Genomic DNA, 23,058 nt, shown 5'->3' with positions numbered 1-23,058 from the left:
TTTTTTCTTGTCGTGAAAATTATATTTGACGGCGTAGTGTCTTAGTTGTCGTCGTTGTATGTCTATCTTGCGGCCTTGTTCTTTTAATATGTGTCATATTTTTCCTTTTTAACAACGGTGATTTGTTTGAGTTGGTCGTCTATTCTCATCCTCGACAATTTTTTAGAACTTTAGCAGACTAAACACGTCTGTTTTTATTTTTTTTTCGACGTTGTTTTATTTAACAACGTCTAATATTTATCGTCGTTGTTTGTTTCTGAAAATAGGACGTATAAATTCTGTAATACGACTCTCATATATTTGTAACCGACGTTGTTTCGTTGTTCAACGTCTACTCTATAAATACATACGTCGTAAATAATGACACTGACAACTATTTCCACGTCATCTTTTATAGAAAAATCGAAGTGGAAAATTTATTTTACGACGGTTCTTTTTATATAGGCGACATAGTAGGTATCAATAACGTCGTCTTCCAATGTATTTAAAGACGACATATTTTTTATTGTCGTGAAAATGATATTTAACGGCGTCTTATTTTAATTTTCGTCGTTGTATGTCTATCTTGCGGCCATGTTCTGTTAATATGTGTCATATTTTTCCTTTTTAACGATGATTTGTTTAGAGAGTTGGTCGTCTATTCTCATCCTCGACTACTTTTTTAGATCTTTTTGCAGTACAAAGACGTCGTTTTGTATTTGTTGATGACGTTGTATATTGTAACAACGACGGTGATTTAGCGTCGTGGTTTATGAGGGAAAAGATGACGGTGGATTCCACGACCATTGAAAAACCGAATACACGACGGTGATTTACCGTCGTCTTTTTGCTTTTTTGTAGTAGTGTGTGTTATCCACGTGTTAGGCTTAAAAATTCACCAACGTGTGGGGGTGTGTGAGAATGTGAAGATGAAAATGTTCCACATTTGAAAGTTGAGAAACCTACCAAATGCTTATAAGGAGTTGAACTACTCTCTTCATCGTCAATGGGTTTATGAAGCTTAATTATGTCATTGATTGTAATTGATGTACATTTATATACGGATTACACCATATTTTGTGATTGATTGTATATTCATTACAGGGGTTACTTCATTGTCCCCTGTAATTATATATATGGAATAAAGTTGTGACGGATGTGTAAGTTTGACAGTAGCCTTTCTATCATTTGTGTGTATTTCCTTTCACAAGATAGGGCACCTTTCCAAGTACTAGATAAATTTTAAGTTTGGTAGTTGGAGCCACAAGCGAACTTTGTCATTTTAGATATAATTTTTTTTTTTTTTTTTTTGGGTCAAGGTCATTTTAGATACTTACCATTGAAGACTTGAGATCAAAGACCTTGCTCATTTTGAACAAGTTCACATCCAGTGTTAGCAAGTAAAGCCTAATTCATACAATGAGTCACTTAGATGCCTAAACCTCCAAGGCTCTTTGCCCTTACAAACTTTCTCCCAATTAACAAGGTCAATCTTAGCCTTATAAGTTATCACCATTATAAACCCACAAAAGGTCTTTGTTAGGCTTATCCAATTGATTACAAATATGCATGGGAAGTTCAACATATTGCATAATATGTTGGATTGAAATCCTAAGTAACAGAGGAACAAGTGGTTACCCAAGTAATCCCAAAACGAATGCTTCATTAGATTAGCTTGTTGGATTGAAACTTTCCCAAACAAACTAAGGTCATTAGCAAAGAAAAAGTGAGATATATAGCAATTCCATTTCTAACAACCTTCAAAGACTTCCAAGTTCAGAGGTACATAACACAAAGATATAAGGGGATAGAAGGTCACCTTGCCTAACCCTAGCACTAGGAGAGAACCTTTCAATTAGCTCACCGTTGAGAATGACTTGGTACCTAACAAACATGATGAGAACAAGTAACATCATTCATGAAATCCGAATGCAATCATTCTAGGCTTTGAAGAGGTCAATTTTCCAAGTAATAAATTCTTGTGCAAAACCTCTTGTTCAACTCGACAATAATGTTGTCAACAATCTGCTTCCTTGGTATGAAATTAGCTTGAGTTGAACTAACAAACTTCTGCATGATAGGTTTGAGTTGAGTTACAGAGCTAGGACTAACCACTGCATGATAGGTTTGATGCTTGGGCTATAGGTATAATCTTTAAGGGGACGGGGGATGCTCTTTTAAGGGCAACGTTTCTTCCTCCGCCTTTGGTTGAGAGAGTAGGCTACTCAGTTAATCCGATGATCGAACTCTTATATGTAGAAAAACTTGTCTAATCCCTTAGGACATAGCCAAATTTTTATATTCAATTCTTCTTTTATCAATAAAATTCTATCGCCATTTTCTCAAAAAATATACAAGTTAGTTATTAGCCGAGTAATTCCTTCACTTTATTATTAGAAATCTCAAATGCTATTTTGGGCCTCCGTTTCTTTCTTTCTTTCCTCTTGTTTCTTTATTTTGGGTTTCAAAGGCCTCCTAAAAGGGAGTTGAATCGGATCGGATCCCGGTTATTCTCCTATATTCGTCCAACGTTTTCACAAACATGTCCACATTCCACCCTGTCACTCACTGACACACACATACAAAAGACCAGCCAATCCAAGCTTACCACTTGTTCTGTGGTTTGAAAAGCCCAAGCACAAAAAACAAAACAAAAATTAATAAAAAAATAAAGAATAAAACCCCAAATTAAGCACACTATCGCTTTGACACTCCTTTCAGTCATCAGCTATCACTCTCTCTTTCTCTCGCATCAAAAGCCATGGCCACCGCGAGAGTGCTAACCGTCGCCAATACGTCCTGCTTGCTCTCCAAGACGACGTCGTTCCTTGCCAAGCAGGGGCCGTACAGCACCAGCCTCTGCTTTACCAGAAGAAGAGCAGCGTCGTCGTTGTCTTCGTCGTGCCGGAGGTCCTTCGCTTGCACAGCTATCTACAACCCCGAGGTTCAGATCAAGGAGGAAGGGCAGCCCGAAACCCTAGACTACCGAGTCTTCTTCGTCGACCGTGTTGGTCAAAAGGTTAATTTGGTTTTTTCCCATTTTCGGTTGAATCCTTCTGTTCTGAAGTTTGTTTGGATTCCGAGAAAATAGGGGAAATGAAAAATGTGGAAGCTCCTCATAAATGGGGTTTAATACCATCTTTATGCATTACTGAGGCATTTGGATTTTTATATGTTCAAATGAGATATTTGAATTGATTTTGATTTTAGACGGCATAGATCATTTGCTTCTTTGAGGTCTCTCTCTTTCAAATTTGAATTTTATTTTCAATTTTCAGGTTTCCAGACTGATATAATGCACCTGTTTGTAATTGTAGAAATATGGTTTTGTGTTTTCTTATTTTGAGATTATCTTCTGATTGTCTCTGAGTGTTTCTTAGTTCGAACTTGTATTTAAAAGAGTGAATATGTGTATGCAATTGTAAAAGGAATTTAAAATTCCCGGTATCCAGACACATGGTTGGGTTTCTACACGCTTATAAGTTGCCTTTTATCTCAATCTGCTAAAACAACGTGTTGGTTTATATAATATAGGTTTCACCTTGGCATGATATACCTTTGCAAGTGGGTAATGGTGTATTCAACTTTGTGGTTGAAATACCCAAAGAATCGAGTGCAAAGATGGAGGTTGCTACTGATGAGCCACACACTCCGATAAAGCAGGATACAAAGAAAGGAAAACTTCGTTACTATCCGTAAGATTTAGTTTTTACTTTTCCTAAGGTTATATTAGAATGTTTGTCCTTGTCTTGGTGCTTGAATATGTTACTGTTGTATCAAGTTTAATTTTTGGCTAAGGCAGCATCATGAATTAGAAGATAAGCCACTGTTGGTGCAGATAATCTCTTGTTTTTCAATTTCATAGATGCACAGATTTTATTTGTTTATTTGGCCTGATAGATTCACACAGAAACAGTTTGATATGTAAGTTTAGTTGTTTTTGGTGCTCCATCGTTTATTTTTTAAGGTAAGGGACAATAATCTATATCAAGCGTGTAGATGCAGCCCCATTTTGCATGTGGAGAGGCATACAAGTGCAAGGAGCTCTTGAAACATATAAGTGTATCCCCATCCTGCAACCTGCAAACCAAGAAAAAAAATGGGGAATGGGGACTGAATCCAGGACCTCTTTCAAAAGTTTAAGAATTTAGGAAATGGCCAACAATATATATCAAGCTTAAACTTTCTTCCTATAGTAGTGAGTCCCATCCCACTAATCTTACTTTATTTCTCCCTATTGAAACGTCATCACATTACTCACATACTCTAGTAGTTACCCATTAGCCCACTTCCAAGTTCCAACCAATCCACCCTCATTCAACAAATCTTTCTTTCTTCATGCTGTAACCCCATCACATTACACACGCAAACCCTGCTGGGAATCACATATGCGAAATGTTGACTATCCCCCACTTCCATTAAACAATTTCAATAATATGATTTAAAACTAAGGTTATTGTAATAATTACACATTACCCCTCATCCAACTACTCCTTTCATCTTACATATCTAATGGCCATGGATTTGATCAATTACTCTTCTCACTTTGAGAGCATACATGCATATATGTTGGTGTAAAGCATACTCTCTTTTCTACTGCAACCACCATCACATTGCACAGATAGTGTGTGCACGATCTAGATTTTATCATATAATTAAATTCCCTGAAGTTATCTTTTGTTAGTAACTTTATAATCCTTCTCAGCTACAATATTAATTGGAATTATGGATTGCTTCCACAAACATGGGAAGACCCATCCCTTGCTAATAGTGAAGTTGAAGGAGCATTTGGGGATAATGATCCAGGTATGACTACTTATCCGTTTTTGCCAATTTCTGTCCTAGCTGAGTGTTACCTAAAGGAAATTAAAAACCTTTGTTGTTTTTTTTTGGTGTGTCATCTAAACCCTAATTTAAAACCGTTATTTTTGCTACAAATTGTAGTTGATGTTGTTGAGATAGGCGAAAGTCGGAGAAAGATTGGCGAGGTTCTCAAAGTAAAGCCCTTGGCTGCATTAGCTATGATTGATGAAGGGGAACTTGACTGGAAAATTGTTGCAATTTCATTGGATGATCCCAAAGCTTCTCTTGTCAATGACATTGATGATGTTGAGAAGCATTTTCCGGTATGTACTGCTTCTTAACCAAGCACTAACAGATTTCCCAATTACGCACTCACCAAACATAGAAACCTTGATTAATGGGTATTTATTGTTTTAGTTGTTTTGAATTTTTAAATTCTTATGATTACTGTATGAGAAATGGATATAAGTCTACCCTCTCTTTTGAGCAGAGTGGGTAACTATGGCGGGTGCTTACGCTAAACTGAAAATGGTGATACATGTTCTTTACAAAAAAAGAGGATAAATATTCTTGTAGAAGACAAACGCTTTTTGTTGTGCATAAGATCACGTTTACCCCTATCAGATCTTACTTTATGCAGAATGAATCCGTTAGCCACATTAACATTTGTACTTGGACATTAATAAAGTGCTCGAAAAAGAATAATTACGGTAAAAAGTGCCAAAACCTGTGGGGCTTAATGCTATGGATTACTTCAGGGGACTCTCACTGCAATAAGGGACTGGTTTAGAGACTACAAGATCCCTGATGGAAAGCCTGCTAACAAGTTTGGTCTTGGCAACAAAGCGGCAAACAAGGTAATTTTACAGTTATCTTTCAATTTCTATCCTTGAATTTATTTTGAATACTATTGGTTGTTTTTTTTTTTTTTTTTTTTTCTTTCTATTTTCTAATTTTATCTAGGTTGCCAAGTTGCTATTATCAAGAGTCTTTCATTATATTATTTTTGCTTCTTTTTATTTTGCATGGTTGGTTCCTTTAATGATTCAGTCACCAGTTACCAATGACCTTATGACCTAGTAACATAGTCCTCCTTGCCAAATGCAAGTGTTGCAAGGAGTCATGACAAGTTTTGAGTTCAAAACTAGTTAAGGGGAAAGGGTTAAGGTAATTGAAGGACTACTCCTGTTTTAAAGTCTGTTTCTTTGTTCCAATATATATAGTGATGGGCTTAGAAAATGCATTTGTCTAAGTACAATCTAATTTTGGATTGTAAAGTCTTCAATAATTGCATACGTAAAAGCATAATTCATGTCAAATGTTGAATGTATCAAGAGTTGACTTCAAAACCAGGCAGTGGGACTGGGGGTGGCAGAGATACTCGTTTCCATTGCAGTGTATTTATTTGTTTTTTTTATTTCGTTTGACTTGTTTGCTGGTGTCAATATTGAGCAATAGGGCATGCTTCAAACAGAATTCCACATGATGTCCCACAACATGAAGGCATTCGAAACATGATTGTAAATCCAACAGCCTTTGCTGGACAGTTATTTCAGGTGTCAACTCATACATCAATGTGGAATTAGTGTAGTAGTCATGACAGGTAGGACAATATACCTGGCATTTTAAATAGGTTGTGAAAGCTGTAGTTCTACACGATCTGTCTCAGTCCTTTGGGCTTGACCTTCTGATGCAGGAGAATCTACAGGGCTTTCCAAGACTATGTGGCCAACTTGGCTTGGGTTATACTTAGTTTAGGGTTTTAGTTGTTTCCTTGTCTTTTATTTGTCTTTTTTGAGTTTTATGTTTTATTTAGTTTGACAAATGATAGTTATACTCCTAGTCCTTTCAAGCACTCATCTGATCGTCGTGTGAGTGTAAGTATTTTGGAGGGGCATGATTAAGTAGTTATTAGTATGCAAGGGGTAGGATGCTAGGGCTGCTGTAACCCTAGTCTAAATACTCTTTCAAGAGGATTTGTAACCTAGGTCTACACTTTGGTTGGACATGGTGGAGGTTGTTGATGAGGAAACCAAGCCCAACAACAGAGATGGCTGAGCTGTGGCATATGATTGAAGATTTGGGAAGAGTGATACAAGCTCTTCAATGACAGGAACCTGTGGAAGCCTGTGCATAGATTCCAGAAGGCAATTGCAACTCCTTGGACATATCAGAAGGTGGTTTTAAGGATGAAGGTTGTGAAGAATATGAAGAAAACCCCTTCATGATGCTAGAAACCAAGAATATCAGGATCATAGCAGACAGTTAGTTTTGGTTATTCAGGTATGGTTTATGATATCATTGAATGAGTTTGGCAACCAGTTAAGTATAAGTCGAATGTTTCGTTGATGAAATTTTGGATGACTTGGAATATGATGGGTTTTCTTATTATTCTAGATATCCTTGCCAGTATTTAATTGTTGTTCATAAGATGATTGCAAAGTTTATTTGGGGTTAGAACTTTTGACAAAATATTTTGGTGAGTAAAAAAGAAGTTGGTGTTGAAAAACTTTTGTAGGAAGATGGTGCAAGAAATTCTTGAAGACATCATTGAAGATAAGCTCATAACCCTAAATTCCCAGGACCGGATGAATTTTTTAGATAATAATACTTCTGAATGTGTTGATTTTATCGGGTTGAATTTTTAGTTTGTGATTGTCAAGAGTTTGGGTGATCATCTAACTCAGGAGAAAATTGATGTCAAGAAATAACGGGTTTCAAGATTGATAATTGAGAATGAATGTAATGGTTTAAAATGAGCTGATATTCCAAGTATCTCTTTGTTTGGATGGGAAGTATTCAGTTTCGAGCCCAAAAGTCCAGATGAGTTTAGTCAATGACATTAGAGATAATACCTGGACAACCTTTACCAAAGCAATTAAAATTGAAGTTTGCTATCTTCGATGGAAAGTTGCAAGCAGGAGATAATTTGGATTGGAAGGCAAGCCAACATACGTGATCCTTACTGAAGTTCTGGCAGCTTTCTCATGGCAGTCAAGTTTTTCCCAACCTGGTGGATTTGATGCGGGAGCATCTACAAGGCTTTCCAAGACTAAGTGGGTCAGCTAGCTAACTTGGCTTGTGATCTATTTAGTTTATGGTTTTAGTTGTTTCCTTGTCTTTTATTTGTTTTGTTTGAATTTTATTTTTATTTAGTTTCGAAAATGATAGTTATGCTCCTACACTTTTATAAGTAGTCATTTGACGGCCATGTGAGTATTTTGGTGGGTTAGGATTACTTAGTTATGTAAGTAATCAAGGGCTAGGATGTGAGGGCTGCTAATCCTAGTATATATAGTTATTCTTTTAAGAGGCTTTTAGTTTGATGCAGCATTTTCAGAAATTTTAGGCTATGGAGTTCTTTCTCGGGTCATTTTTCCCTATAACTCAATTATTGATGTTCCAGCTCCGTTCTATTGCTTGTTATCACTTATTGCTGGAAATTCTTTTATAGTGTGGTTTGGTACTGTTGCAGCAACTAGGCAGTAGCACAAGGCTTTTTGTCCCATATTACCTTCTTTATTTACTGTTCTTTAATAAGCATAAAATACATATAATGCCAAACATTAGATTATGATCTCTGTTTGTGTGTGATTAGTGTTCCTTATATCTAATTTTAGAAACATTTCTTGTCATGAACAGGATTTTGCGCTTAAGGTCATAACCGAAACCAATGAATCATGGGCTAAGCTTGTCAAGAGATCAATTCCTGCTGGAGATCTGTCACTTGCATAGATGGCTGCTAGAAGTGGAACTCCAGGCATTTATTATTTTGTACTTTTGGTGGTTCATTAGAAATTTTTCCGTTTGACGAACCAGTCGTGTTATTTAATGAGTGTTACATGAATACCATTTTTTTCACCATCAAACTGGAATAAAACCCTAGTCTTCTGTAGTATTTTGTAGCATGAGTAAAATAACAACTCGGTCTCCTTATTGGACAGTTGAATATATTTCATTAGCTGATAACTACGCTACTGCTGCATGTATGGGGTGTGATTTCACCAAAAAGTACATTTCGAATCAGTTACTAAAGTCAATTTGGCTTTGAATTTGGAAGTATTCCTTTTCTGTTACTGTTGCGATGCTTGGCGAATGCCGAACTGCTGGAATTTTCGCCTTTGACTTTTGTCATGATTCTTGTGTTCCACCGTAATTCTTTGTCTCCCCCCCTCTTTGATAGATTGTAATCGAAAGCTTTGAATAAGTGTTTGTCTATTCTATCTGTAAGTCAAATGCCAAGGAAATGTTAAGGGCTAAGCTTGAAACCTCTTTTCCAATGCCAAAGAAGCTTCAACCATTCACTTTTCCTGGCCATGATGGTCATGATCTGCTCTTGCTTTTGCAGACAATTGTTCTTATCTGAAACCCGTATCGTTTCGAGTGGTAAGACTTTGACACCAAAAATAGTTGTTGCAGGTGGTACCATAGATGAAGAAGCTAGAAATTAACAGAAGGGTAGGTCGGTGTGCCTTTGAAATTGACATAAAGTCCTCGTGTATATAATAAACAATAAGACAACGATTAAGTGAGAAATTACTAATACCGGCAAATAGAACAGTCTGGGATGCACATGATTTACCTTAAAAAGAGAGAATTTTCAGCTAACGATGGTTACCAAAGCTACTCACATTGCACTCTTTTGCTTATTTTTCTTACTAAAATCCTTTTTCTTGGTTTTTCCTTTGGTCTAAAATACTTTTTTTAAGCAAGTAAAGTGATTTTTTGTTAGTTTTTTTTTTGGTCAAACGGAATAGACTTTTATTATATAGAATTTAAACTTGGAATTTATGACCTCCAAATTTCATATTTTTTCCCACGTGGAATTTTCAAATTTCTTGATTTTGTTATCCAGACACAGGAATTGGTGTATGTCGATTTACAATTTCTGATTTTTGTCCAAGTCCCAAGTTTATTTCCTTTGTTCACACGCATTGTAAAGTCTGATAGACAGGTTTACATCACTAGTGAGAGAATCAAATAGCCAAAATGGTATGAGTGCTTCAAACGAGCCTAATAATGTACTTTCTGGTATGGAAACTAAGCTCGAAAAGCTCTCTACGTTCTGCGCATAAGAACAGTGAACACAACCTGAATATATATAGTACAAACAATCAACAAACAAAACTATATTGGTAGACGTAGACCTATGTTTGCTCCCAACTCAAGCTTGTTGCCTCTTTTGACTAAAACTATACTATTCACACAATCAACGGCTTGCACCACATTGCTTCCACTGTAGTGGCAAGCAGTGGTCTTGAGGGGAAGATACTTAACATTTCCCATCCCGGCATTGTAGGAGACAATACGTCCATCTGTGGCAATCATAAGAACCTCTTGGCTGTTCCAAAACAACATTACATTTGGATAGATGTCCGGTGGGAGCTCATTAGAGGTGAAGCATTTTGTCCAAGAGGATGCTTGAGCGTCAAGCAACAAGTCATCCATCACCCATATTTCAAAAATGGCACCACAAACCTTGAAGAGTGCGATGGATTCTTCATTCCACACTGCAAGCTGTTTGCGCTGAAAGGGGATCATGTTGTAACCATCCGGAGGCTTCACACAACAAAAGACCTTATCACCCCGAATCAAACCATATAACCATATACCTAAGCAAATCGCCCGCGCATCTATGTCGTTCGTCTGCGAATTATTCCTTGCGTTGCTCAACTCCATTCCAGTAAAAAATTCCTTTGAAGCATGTTTGGATATGTTCAGGCCAAAATCTAGTAGTTTCCGTTTCCAAAGAGTCATTCTCGAAGAACCGTTACTGTTCAATGTGTACATGCCGATCGACTTTGGCAGGATTAATAACCATACGCTCGCCATATTGTTCTTCACCACAATATAGAATGCGAACCACTTTGTAGTACATAGTTTTGGGATCATAGCCAAATCCTGTCTTCAGAAAGAATTTCAAATTCTTTTATTGGTGTGTTGTAGAAAAAGTGGGTGTCTTCAGAAATAGAAGAAAGATGCCGTCACAATGACCTGCAATTCCTACACGGCTATATTGCTCAACCTCAATGATTTGGCCTTGGCCTCTAGTGTATAGACCCATAGAAGGCAGAAAATGAAGATCCTCAACAACACAACCAGCTAGGTTATCATTCAACAAGTCATCATTTGGAAGATTAAGTAGTGAAAATACTATTTGTCCTTGTAGATGTTGATGTCCGGCGACCAACCTATGGAGGCATAGAGCTTGAAAAGGACATGTGGAGGTGGAGGAGGATAGGTTGTCAAGTGCCGGAGGTACTACCAACGATGGATAGTTTATTATCGAGTGAATCACATAAGAGATTTAGGAGGCAGTCTTGATAGGATCTCCTCCATGAACGTCTCTCCATGCACTACTTTGCAAGGCTTTGCCATTGATGTATGTTATGCTCTACTATGTCTCTTTAATACCAACTCACAATATAAGTAAAGAAGAATGAATTACTTTCACAGCTTTATATGCTATATTTAGAAACAATAAAAATCCAGTTTGGTATTGTTGATAAGGAAATAAGGAATTTTCTTTTAATGCAGCAAACAAATCTGCTGTGCACGCTATGGGTGGCTCAGGTTGACAAATAAAATATTTATTTGTTGTGAACTTGTAATTGCAAACAATCTGCAACAGTCAACACAATAATACCACTAACCCATGAAAGCTAATCAATGAAATAGATGAAAAATCATTTCTAATCCCCGGAATGAAAAATCATTCACACCTACCTTCATTTCCACATTTCGATTCTATATATCTGTTTTCTTTTTCACAACATAAATCAAGACACTTCAAGCTAAGGATATATCTTCATGCGTGAGAGACTCATATATGAAGAATGAATTTTACTTTCACTAGGTTTTGCTATATTTAGGTAAAGCACAAAATGGTATAAATACTTCGTCAAATACATGTCGTTGCACGAGAAAATGCTCAAATTATTAATTTGCATTTTGTACAACCCTTGAACAAAAGTTCAAAGAGGAAAACAAATATAAACACGTCCATTGGAAAATAAAAATGTAAACAAATAATTTTTAAAAGGTTGCACTTTAGACCATATTTACAGGAATTAACAGAACCTACTAGGCTACTAGACAAGACCTGAATATGTGACAGTTTGCAATCAAAGCTAAGAGAAAAAGGCCAAGTCTCAGGGTTCAGAGGCAGATTTAGTTGTTTCTGTCTTCTTCCCTTTAAGCAATGGTGTTGTGTTTGACCTTTCAGTTGTCGTGATCTGATTCTCACTTTCTTCGTTAAATCTATCCACGCTGTGCAGAAAGATTCCTGTAGGGGTATACAAACAATGATTACAAAAACTCTAGGACTGATCTCAGTTTTGGTCCATCTCTATTGTGCCAATTATTGAAGAGCCCGTAATTATGAACTCGATTAAATTTCAGATAAGTTGATCATAGTAATGTATGCAAAGAACCCTCTTCGGGAAAGGAAAGAAAGACAGCACAAAATTAACTATAGCTGTTTTCCAGAAACCCGAAAATGTTGACTTAGCTATTGGGAATTCGTCGAACATCCTTGCACTTAAGAAAATTCTATTGTCTCACAAATCATCAGTTGGAATGGCTCCATAATAAAGTAACGGAATCACTAACTGTAACTTACCTATAAACCATATTCCTGCTGCTGGAATGAAAATAGATGTTAAAATAAGAGCAGTCACCCTCCAGTTGTTTATGGAATCCTGCGCAGTCAAAACCAGACCAAAGCCAAAAGGAAAAACAAAGTACTCAATTAAATTGTGCAACTCATGATTAATAGGTTCATAGTACAGATGAAAGGAAACGGATCGGTCCATGCTATATAGGAAGGCAAACCTGGAGAACTCCAACAAGAGGTGCGGAAGGTACATCCCCAAAAAGGTGAATTGAAACAGTAGAAATAGCCATAGATAGTGGCCTCATACTAGGTTTAACACAATGGAGACAAATGTAATTTACAGGGCCCTGCATAGGTAAATTGAATATTCCAGTTCAGCGAATATTCCAGTTCTGGCAATAAATGTCTTAGTACAGTGAATATTCTGGTTATGGCAATAAATGTCTTCCGCGCTAACAGTTTAATACGGTAACCATCTAGTTCTTAAGCCAAATAATAGGAAAAAAATTTCTTTCAATAGGAATGTACCTGAGTTGCAAAGACAAGTAGTTCCCCAACTGCAAAAAGAGCTAGGAAAGCATACATGTTCTTGAAGCAAAAGGCACCGAAGCAACATGCTCCTCCAAGTAACGTTACTGCTGAAAGAAGCTGCAACAAAATCCAAGTACAGTATTTAAACATGCAATGAGGAAAAGAAACAAAAAGGAAAAAAAATGACTGGGATAATGAATACATAAGTTCATACACAAGTTTAGTTCTTTGATTAATTTTAAGGACATAACCCCAAAATCCCTGGGGAAAGTTTGCAGTGCAACTCCATTTTCATCTTCTATTCCTCATAGAAATATATGAAGAAAGGTGTCAGCAGTCAACATATGCCACAAAAATACTTTAGGATGAGGTCATTTTTGCGTATCCTAGTTTAGCTTGTATATTGGTGAAGTATCTTATTGCAATGTTATTCATATTCCATATCCATATACTTCTCTTCATTTTTATTAGAAGAAGTAACCGTATCTATAACCTTCTGATGTCTCATAAAAACAAAATCACAGAAGGGTTATTTTTTCTGATGGTTAAAACCCAGGATGTTGCATTTCAAAGCAACTGGGATTATCTTTCCTAATCGCCAAAGTTTTTAATCCCGCAAATGGGTCAGAGCATTTCATACATCTCTTTGTTTCTGTGCAATATTAAGGAATATCACCGAGGCTGGATACCCAGGAGACATTAAATTTTGGCGGACTATGCCACTACACTGTTTCTATGGAGATCTTTTTCATCCCTCTTTCCTCAGAATTACCTCAGTTGTCTATTCCTCTAGTTTGCCTTCTACTCAATATGAATCTCTTTATCTTTTGGTGGAATTTGATCCTCCATGTGTATATGCATGCATGACTTGACATTTAAAAACTTATAAACTTTGTTGATTTACCACAATTCTCAGAAATTAAGCCAGTAGAATGTGGATCAACAATTAAGATACTCACACGCACCCTCACATGTGGGCCTAACATGTGGAATTCAACTTAAATTAAGAAGTTGGACTTATAAGGATCCGATCTCAGGATCTCCTACTTTTAGGTTGGAATCAGGGTCTCCTACTTTGATTAGTTGATAACTTTTTGCTGGTTTACCACTACTCTCAGAAACTAAAGCACTCAGGATGTGAACATTTACTATAAGAAAAACAAAATAACCAAATGCCATAATGAAAAAGATCTACTAAAAGAACAAACAAAAGCCATAAACAAACAAAAGCCAAAGACAAACTGTCAGTTTGAAAAGGCAATGGACTAGCTCAGTTTTTCATGCGCAAAAGCCTAGAGAAAGAAAATAATGCATCCGGTAAATGTTAAGCAACAGTATCAAGAAAGATATTCTAGATCCCAATAAACACAGAACACCTACCTTGAAAGCATTAGAGATAGTGCTACTGATATAATCCAGAACAAAACCTCCTGCTAGTGTGCCCAATATTCCACACACAATTGTAATACCTCCAAATATCAAATCTGCATCATTCTGCCAAAATACCATGAATTTAAAGCAGGGTTACCAAGTTTATCTAGGTCCTATACCCAAACCACTATCAATCATGATCATTGAAAGAGTAAAAAAGAAAGGAAAACCTTATATTGAATGATACAAATCCATAAAGTCAAGTTAAATGCTTACCATATGATATATATTATAACCAGCCTTAGGCCCCCAATACGAGTATGCACCTATGACAAAGTTGTATGCTATATAACCTAAGAATGAAAATTTCACAGTTTCAGCGAATTAGCATATAGATCATAAACCAAAGAAATTCAGTCTTTATTTTATTTTATCAAGTAACAACCATGACCCAAAGAAATTCACATACAAAAGATGGTAGGTAAAGCAGGTGGAGAAAAAGAAAGATAAGTACCTAGAACATTAACAACATAAACCTTGTCAACCAAAAGCACCTTCATATCTTTCATAAACCTTGAAATTTGATTCATTATTTTTGTCCCAACTTTTAGCCTGCCATAAAATAAGATCTTAGGTATCAGATACATAATTATGTTTATGATAACTGCTACAACTTATGAGCATACGAGCATGTGACAACAACATGGGAAGTTATCAGAACCAATAGTTTGGCCGGTCAAATGTAACAGTGTCATACAAGTGGAACCCACACAAACTTCATCACAGAAAACCAATAGTCAGTTCAGTTATCCTTACAATGTCTAATGCAACCCCTTACAGTTGAGAAAACACACGCATCTAAAAATTTACATTTGGTTAATATTCAAGCGAATGCTCTGTGATGACAATTAAGGTAATCAAATCTGAAAACTGTTTATTGGTAAGCTCCATATAGTTTCTGCTAACAAAACAAACACCTAAACATATATGATGCTAACAATAATTGTACTAATCCACATATCTCTCTCTCCCATCAATCAAATTGGTACTAGTCAAAGATAATTTAATCCATAATAATTATTGCATTGAATCCAGAGAAATGAATCAAAGGTCCCTACGAGGTCCAGTGGCAGTATATACAAGCCCAAATCTAAAAAATATATACATATATATGAGCTTAAGGATGAGTGACTCACTTAGAAGATTTCTGTATGGTAGAATCTCTGAGATCTTCCTTAATGGAAAAGGAACCATCTTTACCATTCAAATTATCTGAACCTGTGCAGAGTTTTAAAAAAAATGATAATTAGCAATGTCAAAGCGAAACAATAACTATCAAGACAAATATTATGAACAGAAAGGAAATTTTCTCTATCCTGATAAAGGAAAAGGAGTGACATCAAATATTATCAAAGGTTACCGGTCACAAAAGGGGGACAAAGACTAGGGAAAAGGTGCGAATTCACATAATTGAACTTTTAAAACACATATTTTCCAGCATATGAGTTCATGCTTGTATTACGTTATATGCCTAAGAGCATACCCACTAACTTGACCAAATAGTAATAATTCCTTTGTAATCCATAACATGATGGTCAGAGTTTAGTCAGCATCATGAGCTTCAAGCTGCTACCAGGAAACTTAATTGCGAAGCAATCTTCTTACATGATAGGCATTTAGAGATTTGTCATGAAAATTTCCCTCTTTTTTTTAAATGAAAAAAGAAAAGAAACAAATTTACATCCAGAAAACAATAAAATTACATAGGGAGTGGACAAGATGGCCACACCAAGGAAAGCACAAACCCAGTTAAAGCAGAGAAACAATTGCACTCTTAAGGTAAGGCATAAACAAAACAACACAGGACCTCATTAATAGCAGCTTTCCAATGTAAGCAAATTGTCATGAAAGTTTATTAGACAGACCTATCCTAATACAAATTTTTATGTGAAAATTAGCTTTTACCCCAAAAGTATAATTTGGAAAAATGCCTCATGCAAAATTAATAAAACTCCTACAAAATACAGTTGGGCACTATAAAATGACAGTAAAATAGCAAAGTTACTCATTGATGAATGCTTCATATCGACAGAGCTAATTGGAGATGTTCCAACTTATTAAAATCTATTGTGCAGCTAGTTAGAGACTTAAAAAAGGCCTACTATCTACAGATAAAGCTTTCCTCAATATCATATGTATCAGCACCTTGAACTTCTGAGACAGCCGTCTCCACTGCTGTTAGTGCTTTTGTTGATTCAGGATGAAAAAAACCTGAAATCAGAAATCACTTAGTAATGATCGTTAAAACTTGCTGAACGAAAATGAATCAATGCATAAAAGACTAAAAGTACACCTTTCAGCTGCAAGGGCTTCATAACAAATCCTAGAATAGCAAATGGAAGCATCAGGATTGCCTCCCCCCAAAAAGCATAACGCCAATTGGAATGACTTCCAACCTATGTATTAAAAAATGAGAGATAATCATAAGCTTATCAACATGGGACCAAGTGGGGAACACCAAACCAAAAGCAAATATGCACTTTTTATGTAGATTTCTATTGTCTAGCAATTATATGTTGACCAAGAGACCGTATTTTCCAAATACAACTGACCCATGTAGCAAATAAGTATAACTTACCAACCCACCATAAACATAGCCAAGTGCATATCCACTTGGTATGCACATATAGAATATAGCAAGCCACGCAGTTTTCTGAGATAAAAGACAGGGCATAAGTCCGTTGACAGCAGATCTAAAAATAATAGATAAAATTAACAAAGAAAAAAAAAGCAACGAGGTGGATACAAGTTCAGGAAGAATATTTGGTGGGGTTGAGTAAAGAAAACATACTACTGAGAACATATCCAAAAGCTAGTGACAGTTTAGAAAAAAACCTAAACTCCTACGCCAAGATGGCACCGCAACTCTAATATACTTCATATAGTAAACCATCAGAGAGCTTCCATTGAGGGATCCCTCAAATTAGCTTATTTGAGGGACACCTTTGTAGGGGCCACTCCGCATTGTATTTCACTAATCCAAACCGTCTATGTTTTAGATAATCATTCAAATATCATCTCTATAAAAAATCATTTGCATCCGACATCGTTTGACCACTCAATTGTGTAATTGAAATTTTAGTACTTTCTTGAAGCACCGAGTTCATTGATTTTGTAGGATACAATTGGATGTCGAAACAGTTTCTGATTTGTCTAATTTTTTGCAAGGATGATCTATGAATGTGGACTTAAAAAATAGATGGTTTGGATTGTTGGAAACAAATTTGTAGGGTACCCTAAAGGGTGTCCCTCAAATAAAATTATTTGAGAGATCCCTCAATAGAAGGGGACTGAGTAAACCATATATGCTCTGTGGCAACGCATAACACATGCCAAAGCAAGACTTACCAAAACCATAGAATGGATATAATGAAACTAAATAATATAATATTAATACCGCACTAATCTCAAATCAAACAAATTCAAAATGTTAGGCATACTATGAAACAAAAGAAATCATACCTGAGGAGCTGGGGCATTATCATCAATGAATGGAGCTGCAAGACTAATAAATGAAGCCTCACCAACACCAACTAACCTGTAGACAACAAAAAAGGCATTAAAACAAGCAAAACAAACCAACTTGATCAAACAGTAGCCCACCTTACTGGATTACTAAAAAATGTAATATTAAAGAAAGAGAAAGAAATTGTGCCAGGGGGTATAGATATAGCAATAAAACAAGAAGGATTAAATTACTTACATGCGGCAGAGAGTAATGGACCAGAAGTTGAAAGAAAAACCACAACCAATTGTAGCAAAGGTCCAAACTGATAATCCAACTCCAATGAGCCTAAACGGACTTACACTACAAAATTTAATAGATAGATGAGAAATCGCAGAGAAAAAGGCTTAAAACAAGCAGTAGTCACCTGGCATCAAAGGGTTAAAACAATTTAGTAGTAATAGCTAAGGTTATAGCACTAGGGATATTTGCAATATTTCTATCAAGGTTCTCTAGTAATCACCTTAGAGAAACTTTAACATTTCTCTACAACCAAAGTTCCCTGTAAAATTCTTCCAAAAATAACTCTGCAAATAATTTCTTGCACGTTCATGATCATCAAGGAACCATTGGTATTTGGCATTTTATCTGCACTTGCATTAACTTCAAATTCAACTGTATTCAGTATTAATCTTTCACCAATTTTATTCTAGAGATACAAAATCTTATTTATCAAATTTGAGTTAATATTCTAATATGTATCGCATTCTCTTGTCCGTACACCTAGCTGCACTGTGTGTCTATTAGCGAGGAAGTGCCCCATTTTTTGACAAATTGTTACGGAGCTCCAGGAAAAAATATTGGGGTAAATAGATATTCATCCTTGGAAAAAAAAAAATATAATTCATTAAGCCTGATTGTTATATTGAATTTTTGTTGTGATCCTTTGATCCGGTACATTATTTGGAATATGTGTATGTACATTAATATTCCAAATGTACCTACAAATATTAATATACAAAGAATTTGTACCTAAGTACATTCATAATAATGCACCTAATCAATGGACCAAGATCAGAATCCAACCTAACACCCAGGTTCAGTGAAAACAAGATCTTATCTAAGGATTCTATAAATTATTATCGGCTTTATTTGAGTGGAGTAGGAAGGATTCCTATTCTTCTCTTCCCGTAGATTTTATCTTCACTAATACACTCTGGCATTTTATTATATCTTTTGTACATTGGTTATGCCCCTTAGTCACTTAGCCAGAAAAGAAAAAAATCTATACATACTTTTTTGATAAATATATACTACTAATCACCAAAAACAAAAAAATGATTCTGTTCAAATGTATTGAAATCTCAGCTTCAAAGTCATACACCTGGCTAAAAAATGCTATTCCATGGTAGCCTAATGCAATAATAGGTGATTGTTACCTCTTTGCTAATGATGCAAATATAGGAGAAGCCAAAAGAAGTCCAACCATAAAAGCTGATGAGAGAACTCCATCTTCAAAGTTGCTCAAGTTAAAATCCCCCCTGCATACAAAAGAAAATTAAGGATATAAATGCTGTCCAGGATTAATTATATGGCAAGTAAAACATTTATTAGAAAAGAGGGAAAAGAAATACAATTACTATAGGCATGAAGTATACAAGAAGAAAAGAAAAGCCCAGCAGAAGCTTAAAAAGAACAAAAACAAAGGCATGGAATCTAAAAGCACGACAAAAGGTTGTACCAATCTTCAAATGTATATCCATGTAAAATCTTATGCCCAAAGAAATGGTGAGATGTTTAAGCCAAAGATTAAAGGAATTTAGCCATCTCAAATACTACATGTTCCAAGCATCATGTAATAAACAGAACAGAAATTGGTTTAAAATGGATAAAACACGGGCAACTGACATGCAACTGCCTCGACCTCAAAGCCTTAACACCGCCTCAGTTGGTGGATATTCTTCACACACCATAGTAAGTACATTAATCAGAGAAAATTTTAAGCAACTTCTCAACTAAGGAGCTCTTAGAAATAGATAAAACCTCTATATCAATAACAACATAACCACATGGAGACAACATTTGTTTCTTTTCAAAACCTCAATAACATTTCTATACCATAGCACCTACAACATTAGACAACACGACAACTCAGCACATTCAAGTAAACGGAATCAAACAATGCATGAAGAAAACCCAAGTCGAAAAGCAAGAGAATCAAGGAAACCTCCAAATAATTCTTACTGTATCCCGGTACCGGATGTGCATACGCCACTTTCTGTACAAGTTCCGAGGCTCCCATTGACACCATTGCTTGCTATTGCTCCTCGGTCCACATAATTTAATAAGTTAATCACGCAAAAGATAGCAAGTAACCTGCAATCACAGCATAAGAACATTTATTACACACCGAAACAAAAACCAAGATACTAATGGCTCTAAAGTGGCTCACTGGTCTTGCATACCTACAAATGATACTTGACTCAACCCCAGTTCAATGAACTGGTTTATAATTATATTCCTTTACATAATTCTCACCACCCCCTTGCATGTTCAAAACAGTTTGCTAATTTAGCATCCAAACAGTTTTCACTCTTTTCCCTTTCCTTCCATACAACGCACCAATCAAACAATAGTGCCCAGAAAGGAAAACAAAAAAAAAACCCAATTTCCCGTTCGGTTGCGCAGAAAGTAGAGAGAAAAACTAAGAAATCAAAGTCTAAAACCAAAATTTCTGAGCCCAACTAAGCCAGCAAATTATTTCTACAACGCCCTAGTCGTATATGAATTCTCGTTCCTTTTCCAGACCCAAGTAACAAAACCAACCAAAAACAAAAAACAAAAGTTAAACCTTTATCTTGATTTCCCATATTTTCTCAGCAACCAAGCAGACCCAAGAACCCAAAAACAAACTGGAACAAAAAAAAAAACAGTACCTCTTGGGCGTGAACCACGAAGGAGCCGGAGCTGCGGTTGAAGCAATGACCATGGCTGGCTCTGCCGAAGGCTTAACTTCTTCAGAAGTCTTTGCTTCTTTTTGAGCCATTAGAAGAAGTAATGGTAAATATAATATAACACAATTACTTCAGTGAAAATATCTTTTGGTGAAAAAGTAATGTAAAATATTTATATTTCCGAGTTGGGTTTTGAATGGTGGTTGAGGGCAAGTGTGTTCTTGACCTCTTCTTCCTCCCACTGCTAATAAATTTTGGAGGCTTCCTTTGTTGCCATCAGCCTCCCACTTTTATGTAAAGTGAAACAAGAAATTTGCTTTCCACCATCCTTTTTCGCTTTTGGAGTTTGAGTTTGAGAAGGATTGATCATAGTTTCAAAGATCATGGTAGCAATTATCATGTTGCCAAAATGTTTAGAAGAATACAAAAAAAAAAAAAAAAGGTGTGCTATGTAGTTTGGAACGATGCGGTTTAAGATTCTCTTTTAGTTACCATTACCTCTTTTATCCAGCTATTAATATGTTGACGCATTGTTAAATAATTAATTAATTAATTAATTAATTAATTTTAGAAATCAGTTGGTACGAGTTTTTATTAGTTTGGACTTCGAGATATTCCAATTCCACCCGATCTTTAACCAAAATTTTCGGTTCAGATTAAATCAAACTTTACAATAAAGAAATTAATTTAGAAACTGTTAAATTTATAGTTCCATGCAGGATGTCAAATACCAACATTAAAATCAAAATTTTCCAACAAAAAAAAACATTAAAATCAAATTTTAATGTATTTTTATGAAAAAGTAAAATAAATGGACTTTAATATTTCGGTTGAAGTGAGTCAATTCTTATAAAGAAATTAACATACCTTGAAACTTACAATTATAAAAAGTTGTGCTTCAATTCTTATTCTGTCTCATCTCTTCCCTTCCTCCACCAATCCCCAAAAAAGTTATTCAATATCGGTATATCTCTCCACTTTAAATGTGATGTATTCTTCTTCTTCCTTGCCTAATTATTTTCACGCTATATTTACAATGAGCTTCCTAAATCATCGTGTTTACAAAATTTATGAAGAAATTAAAAAAATATAACTTCAACTATACTCTCTATTCACCTCTTAGTGACTTCATGTAATTTAATGCTATTTTATTTTAATATTATCTTCATTATTTATTTAATGCTAACTATTATTTGTTGTTATCTCGTTGCTTTCATTTTATTCAAAATTGAATTAAAATATTTATAACTTTCTAAATTAGTGAGTATGATTGGAGTTGAAATTGGAGTTAGCTTTCTAGTTTGTTTCAGTTACATTTTAACTAAAAATTAGTGAGTATGAGATATGCTTCAATTCTTTTCCTTTCTAAGACTCACCCAAAAAAAAAAAAAAAACCTCTTTTCGCTTCTTAGCCAAAAGGAAAACTCTTCCATCCCAACATTTTCTCTCCTACAAACTATCATGTCTCTCCATGATTAGATGAAAAAAAAATTGAAAAAAAAAGAAGAAAAAACTTGAAACTAAAGTTGGTCTGTCTCATTATCTGTCAATAAATCAATCAATCAATCAAAATCGCAATATAGTATACAGGACTCTAATATATGAGTTAAGTGGAGTCGTTATTTTGCTAATAAAAATTTAAGGTAAACTGCCAAAATGCCCCTGAATTTGTACCGAATTATGAATTTACTTTTTGACCTTTTTTTTTAAGAAAATAAAATACTTGTACTAAATTTTATTGCAAATTCCCCCCTACCGTCTGAATCAACATGTCATACAATAATTCGTCAAATCCTCGTGGGGTCGGATCTCTGTCGGGTCCCTACCCCTAACGGAGGAAGATTTCAGGGCCAAATAGATATCGAGTATGGAGATCCCTGAACTTGAAAAATCCCCGACGGGTATGGGGAGGGAATGGTATTGACGTCCCCATCCCCGAACCTGACCCGAAAATATATATATTTATATTTAAATAAATAAATAAATATGTTTATATTTAAATAAATAAATATATAATTATAATACTAGCCTCTCTACACGCGCTTCCGCGCATGCGAGAGGTTTTTTTTAAAAAAAATTTAAATTTATTTTAGAATTAAAAAAGATAATGAATATTTGTGTTCCATAAAAATAGGATCCATTATCTGAATTTTCTTTTAATTTTAATTTTTTTAATACGAAAAATTGTGAATTTACCATATTATCCTCATTTAATTAATAATTTCAGTTCTTAATGTTTGCATTAACCAAGGGCATTTTCTGGTATTTTGAATGTTTCACCATTCTCTGCCTTTTGCTTT

General features: G+C 35.4%; 2 protein-coding genes across 5 annotated transcripts; one reads left to right on the top strand and one right to left on the bottom strand.

Moving 5' to 3' along the window:
* LOC18768788 (soluble inorganic pyrophosphatase 6, chloroplastic) lies at nt 2,455-8,834 on the top strand. Of its 3 annotated transcripts, XR_002272888.1 has the most exons (8): nt 2,615-2,998; nt 3,514-3,674; nt 4,685-4,785; nt 4,924-5,105; nt 5,541-5,639; nt 6,241-7,065; nt 7,694-7,842; nt 8,425-8,513. XR_002272888.1 is itself a non-coding variant. In XM_007201778.2 (6 exons), exons 1-6 carry the CDS (start codon nt 2,741-2,743, stop codon nt 8,515-8,517), a joined length of 894 nt encoding a protein of 297 aa, XP_007201840.1. In that variant the 5' UTR covers nt 2,455-2,740; the 3' UTR covers nt 8,518-8,834. The 3 variants fall into 3 exon arrangements, 1 of the variants encoding a protein (XP_007201840.1); XR_002272887.1 differs by having other exon boundaries at nt 6,241-7,842; XM_007201778.2 differs by lacking the exons at nt 6,241-7,065; nt 7,694-7,842 and having other exon boundaries at nt 2,455-2,998; nt 8,425-8,834.
* On the bottom strand, nt 11,626-20,990 carry LOC18766479 (probable sphingolipid transporter spinster homolog 2). Of its 2 annotated transcripts, none has more exons than XM_020570728.1 (16): nt 20,741-20,990; nt 20,049-20,180; nt 19,244-19,345; nt 18,063-18,167; nt 17,822-17,897; nt 16,938-17,012; nt 16,653-16,755; nt 16,505-16,570; nt 15,496-15,589; nt 14,814-14,911; nt 14,576-14,652; nt 14,309-14,422; nt 12,926-13,045; nt 12,616-12,744; nt 12,404-12,482; nt 11,626-12,067 (listed from the first exon to the last, which is right to left on the bottom strand). In XM_020570728.1, the coding sequence occupies exons 1-16, from the start codon at nt 20,848-20,850 to the stop codon at nt 11,934-11,936; spliced, it is 1,614 nt and encodes a 537-aa protein (XP_020426317.1). In that variant the 5' UTR covers nt 20,851-20,990; the 3' UTR covers nt 11,626-11,933. The 2 variants fall into 2 exon arrangements, with proteins under 2 accessions (XP_020426317.1, XP_020426318.1); XM_020570729.1 differs by having other exon boundaries at nt 11,756-12,067; nt 15,496-15,577; nt 20,741-20,988.

The sequence above is a fragment of the Prunus persica genome, chromosome G8, assembly GCF_000346465.2.
Source record: "Prunus persica cultivar Lovell chromosome G8, Prunus_persica_NCBIv2, whole genome shotgun sequence".
NCBI classification, from domain to species: Eukaryota; Viridiplantae; Streptophyta; class Magnoliopsida; order Rosales; family Rosaceae; genus Prunus; species Prunus persica.
This window is presented reverse-complemented; position numbering and strand designations above follow the sequence as displayed.